Genomic DNA, 5,565 nt, shown 5'->3' on the forward strand with positions numbered 1-5,565 from the left:
TAAATAGATTCTATATCTATCTATCTATCTATCTATCTATCTTTATACATTATATTATATTATATTTAGGTCCCACAGTCACCCCATCTTTGAGCCCGCTGAATATACAGCAGCCTGCATTGGATGTACAGCACTTTCCCTGCACACCAAATATAATATACTGTATAGACAGCACTACAGCCTGCGACACCGCCATAGGGGAATGATCACCACCCCGGACATCAGCAATATGAAAACAAGTCTGACACTTTTGACCTGTCAGTATATCAGAGTTCTGTCATACTGGGCAGAAAACACCAGGAAAAATAACCTCATAACTATTATAATTGATACATTGAGTCAGGAACAGCTGCAAAAATAATCCGATTAAATCCATATATAAATCACTATAATTTAATATTTACAATAGTAATAATTTAAATAACATATTTGGCTTATTTACTAATGTGCTAACATCATAAAACGTGTGTACTGTAAATAGCAAGAAAAATCCTTAGTTGAGAAAAGTGTGAGGCTCTAACGTTTTCATTCTGTAGGTATTGTATATAGAAATCAATCTTTTTTTTTTATTGCAAAACCAATAAACAAGTAATTCCAGCACTCACAGCTACACATAAGGATGGACGACTAGGATAAAAGAAAAAGAATATTTTATTGGGGGATTTACAAGGCTAAAAATACAACCAAAACATAAAATCCAAAAAAAAGTGCTAACTGACTTTAGTTTGAGAAAATTGGTCCCACGTATCGGCCATACACAGATCAGAGTGTCAGCAGATAGTCCTCGGAGGGGGAGAAGAGCCATAACGGATTCTGCTGTACAAAACACAAACTGGGCACCAAAATAAAATGCCTGTGCGCCAACACGTCTCAACGTGAGTTAACACGCCATGCGGTAACACCCGTTAAAGCATGTATTTTCCGGGAGTGTAGTGTGAACAAGCTCATGTACAAAGTAGATGTACTAAAATTGGTGCACTTATCTGGTGCAGCTGTGCATGGTAGCCAGTCAACTCCTATTCCTAACTTCAGCTCCTTCAATTAAGCTTTGATTTCTATGCAGAGTTGCACCAGATTTTGAACTCTCCAGTTTTTACTAAATAACCCCAAAAGTGACTGAAATGGACACTAATGTAGTTTATGTATTGAAAGAGTTGCTGTTCACTTATCAAGGTGAATTGTCACTTTCCAAACTGAATGATAGTAAATAAGATGAAGATTTGTTACTTTTGAATACCCAATCGTGTGCAAAGGACATAAAAAAAAACACAAAACAAACAAAAAAATATTTTTGCCAACACATTGGGTATGCAAAGTGTACACATCTTCATGTTATTTACTGGCAATCTGCTTGGTAAACAGCCCTTAAAATCAACCCCACAATTTTCTCAGTCATCCTACAAGAAGTGATTGTACTAGTGTTGTGCAGTCGGTTGATTTTGCTTCGGGATTTGTATACTGTCAATATAATGTATCAACTTACAGGAAGGTGAAAGACAAAATGTTGCCATCTTTGTATACAGAAAAAGAAAAGAATGGGCCAATCTATTTGTGACAAGCAAGGAAATAGTGACATGTCCTTATAGAATGCTAAGTGGAATCGGTATCTGCTATGGGGGGTAACTTGTGGCTATTGTAAAATCAGATCTCATGTTTATAGATTATAGATTTATTTGGTTGCTCTGTTAATGCCCCCAAAATGTGGAATAATGCTGAAATTCTGAAACATATTGCCAGAATCATCTGAATTGCAAGATGCCCAATTGTCTAGCTATCATCACATCTTACACTACAGATGTCTCAAATACACTGTTGAAATGGCCATAAACCTTCAATAACATTGGGTGGCTGTATCGATAAACCGGGTTCCCTTTGCACTGTAGTGTTGAAGTTCATAAAATTGGAACAAACCTGGAACTGTAGCACATTCCAATGAGGCTAATTTACTAAAAGAGTTGTGGATCTTTACATAATTGTTTGAATATTCACTTTAGGTATCCAGTCGTGTAAAAGAGAAATGCCTGTTTGTTTTATGTGCATATAAATAGATACTTGATGCGAATTTTCTCACAATTTCTGGCGTGAAGATATCCAACTTCTTTAGTAAATCAGCCTAAATGAACCAAGTTTTTACTTCTGAAAAAAACCAAGACATCTCATTGATTACCTGCTCCACTTTGCTCCAGTTTTATGCTACGGGCGCCACAAGCTGGGGTGGAACTACAAGACCCAGCACTTCCCAGGGTATCATGCTGAGACTGGTAGTTGTCCAGCAGCAGAAGAGCTGTAGGATGCCTGCTCATGACCAGCACAGTCTGTGTATGTGTACCATAGCTGTATGCAGAATGTGTATGGTATGGCTTCATATCAGTGTAAACATGGAGGAAGTGTCACAGTTAGACAGGTATATCACATTAATATACAATGATACACTTACACTGCCTTCAGCAGAGGGCTGTAATAAAATCAGTTCCCAGTGTCTCTATGGCACCAAGCCTACAATAATCCTCAACTACAAAAAGAGACTGGCATTAGAAGCTGAATCTTCTTAAAGAGAAATGTCTGTCTTCAGAGGGCTATCCAGGGGTGCGCATTGTTGGAGTCTTTGTGGGGTTCCCCAAATTGCTGGACTGTGGACTCTCAGAATTAGGATGCACTGTATAGGTAGTTCCGCAGTTCAGTCTTCTGGTGTCTGCCCAGACTGGTAAACTGTGGGATCTTAGTGCTGGGGTGCACTTTGTAGATATGCCCTCAGATCAATCATGTAGGACATCCCAGACCGGTGAACTGTTGGATCTTAGTGCTGGGGTGCACATTGTAGATAGGTCCTCAGATCAATCATGTAGAACTTCCCAGACTTGTAAACTGTGAGATCTTAGTGCTGGGTACACATTGTATATAGGTCCTCGGATCAATAATGCAGGGTCTCCACAGTCTGCTGAACTGTGGGTTCTCACAGCTGGGATGCACTTTGTAGTTAAGTCCTCAGATCAGCCTTGTGGGGTCTCCCTAGACTGGTGGACTAGGGGTTCTCAGAGCTGTGATAAACATTGTAGATAGATCCTCAAATCAGTTATGTAGGGTATCCCCAAAGTTGGGTGAACATTGTGGGTTCAGTCTGATAAGGTCCTCTCTCAGAGGTCTATTCTGGGGTGCAGGGCGCTGTGTTTGGTTTCATGGTCCCAGTAGGAACAGTGCATCATAGACAGCTCGGTGGGTTGCCTGGCACAAGGGAACTGCACCCCATTAGGAGTTGCTGCAGGTGGGGGAGCGGGGCTGGCCGGGCTCAATTGCTGTGGGTGATGAGCATGCGGGTGGTGATGATGGTGGCTCATGCCATTGTAGGAGTTGACCATACTGGGTAACGACATGCTCTGTACTCTAGAATATGGACTGTAGGAGGACGATGCCGACAGTCCCTTCACATTGACTGGACTCACATTGCCCCCAGCCATCTGACAGGAGGTGTAGGACATAGGGGTTGGAGGTTGCCCCAGGGACCATGAGTTGTTCATGAAGGTGGACTGCAGGTACTTGGGTGGGGACAGGTAGCCGTAAGTGTCACTGCTGAACAAGCTCTTACCTGCCTGGAAATGGGTAGGAGGGGGTCGGAATGGCCTTTTCATCCGCCTTCTCCTTCTGTAGTTGCCCTTCTCGAACATATCCTCACATGCCGGGTCCAGGGTCCAGTAGTTGCCCTTCCTCTCTCCACCACCCTCTCGGGGAACCTTGATGAAGCACTCATTCAGGCTGAGGTTGTGCCTTATACTGTTCTGCCAGCCCTTCTTGTTTTTCTCATAAAATGGGAATTTGCTAATGATGTACTGGTATATGGCAGAGAGGGTCAGTCTCTTCTCTGGGCTTTCCCTGATGGCCATGGCAATCAGTGCCACATAGGAATAAGGAGGCTTCTGAGAAGGGTCCGGCTTGTCTTGTCCCTTTTCCTGGCTCAAGTCATCCTTGTCTCTCTCCACCTCCTTGCCTCCATTGGAGTTGTGGGCCATCAGAGCCACCGTGTTCTCGTCAGATGCCTGGTAGGAAGCCATGGTGGCACCTCTCTGACCAAAGTAGCTGCCCAGACTGGAATATTCCGAAGAGGCTGAAGTGACACTCATAGGAGAAAATGGAGTTCCATATGCCACCAGCTGCTCTCAGCTTTTGGTTTGACAGGCGGTGTCTTCTAGAAATCAGTGGTCCACTTTAGAGGCTGGCAAGTAAAGATGAAGGGTCAAAAAAGGTCTTCAGGACTCCAGACCTGGTTATAGAGGTCCAATGTCCTGGAGCAGAAGTCCTGGCACTGGTGGAACCAGTTTGTGTGACTCTGTAAAACAGTTCAGATTAGAGGCACTGCAGGGATCGGTGCCTGCGTCCGATGTCACTTGCAGAGCACTGAAGTCCAGGCGCTGCTTCACGGTCCCCAGAAGACTGCCTCTTGTAGCAAGGAGCTCCTCTAGTTGTTGGGCGCTGGAGCATCAGATGAATCAGTGCTGGCCAAGTCTTGCCCTGTCTCGTGTTCCTCTGTCTTTGCAGGAGGCTGAGACCTGTGACTGAGGATCCTTCCTCTAGTTTCATTGTATTAGAAGTCAGCCAAGTTCCGCTTCCGTCAGCAGCTCCCCCTCTATAGCTGGAAGAGCAGCCTGGGGAGGGAAGGGTTCACCTCCAAGTCACAGACGTCCAACCTGACAGCTTGGAGATCACACCTATCATTTAGGCAGTGTGCAGCTTGGGGGCGCACGGACCTCTCACCCCTGTCCCAGACCCTGGACTGCCTGCATCTTTAACCATTGCTCAGCCACCCTTACCTCCTAGCTCTTTAACCCTTGCTCACCCCCTACCTCCTAGCTCTTTAACCCTTGCTCACCCCCCTACCTCCTAGCTCTTTAACCCTTTCTCATCCACCCTTACCCCCTGGCTCTTTAACCCTTTCTCATCCACCCTTACCCCTGGCTCTTTAACCCTTTCTCATCCACCATTACCCCCTGGCTCTTTAACCCTTGCTCACCCACTCTTACCTCTTGGCTCTTTAACCCTTGTTGCTGCACACTCTGTGCCGGAGCTTTGTGCATAGCCTGCAGATCTTTATGCATAGCTTGAAGCAGAAGCAGATCTACCACATCTGGGCTGCATGGGCTTATGAAGGTGTTTACCTAATCCAAATGAAGCCTTGCCTCTCTCCCCTTCTAGAAGGTAGACTGGATCCGCCACAGGAGCCCAAAACAAACGTTTCGCTCATTCACTATTTTATTTAACGCCAGATTTATCGCCAGGCTGAGCACTCCACAGAGGATCTGCCTGTCCAGAGATAAGAGGCACCTCTTCATCATCCCTTTGGTGACAGTGTGTGGTGTCTGACAAAAGGACAACCTTTCCGAGGACATTTCACCCTACCAGCTCCCTTCATTTATCGCTAACGAATCTTATTACGGACGGTAAATATTCGCATACTAGAACAAGAAATACATGGACTAATAGGATCAAGGCTTGCATTAATCATGCGAAATGGTCATAATTGTTTGAACAATATTTAATTCAATAATTAACCAACAATACTGATTTTATATTAGT

General features: G+C 44.4%; 1 protein-coding gene across 1 annotated transcript; it reads right to left on the reverse strand.

Moving 5' to 3' along the window:
* Positions 1-633: 633 nt before the first annotated feature.
* FOXL2 (forkhead box L2) lies at positions 634-4,533 on the reverse strand. The gene has a single exon (XM_089681526.1). It carries the CDS (start codon positions 4,113-4,115, stop codon positions 3,135-3,137), a length of 981 nt encoding a protein of 326 aa, XP_089537652.1. The 5' UTR covers positions 4,116-4,533; the 3' UTR covers positions 634-3,134.
* Between the last annotated feature and the right edge of the window lie 1,032 nt (positions 4,534-5,565).

Source organism: Staurois parvus, unplaced genomic scaffold, assembly GCF_062004578.1.
Source record: "Staurois parvus isolate SC_StPar_1 unplaced genomic scaffold, SC_StPar_1.0 ptg000270l, whole genome shotgun sequence".
Lineage (NCBI taxonomy): Eukaryota > Metazoa > Chordata > Amphibia > Anura > Ranidae > Staurois > Staurois parvus.

Coding starts and splice junctions, on each gene's coding strand:
- FOXL2 (XM_089681526.1), bottom strand. CDS start 4,115: ATGAGTGTCACTTCAGCCTCTTCGGAATATTCCAGTCTGGGCAGCTAC.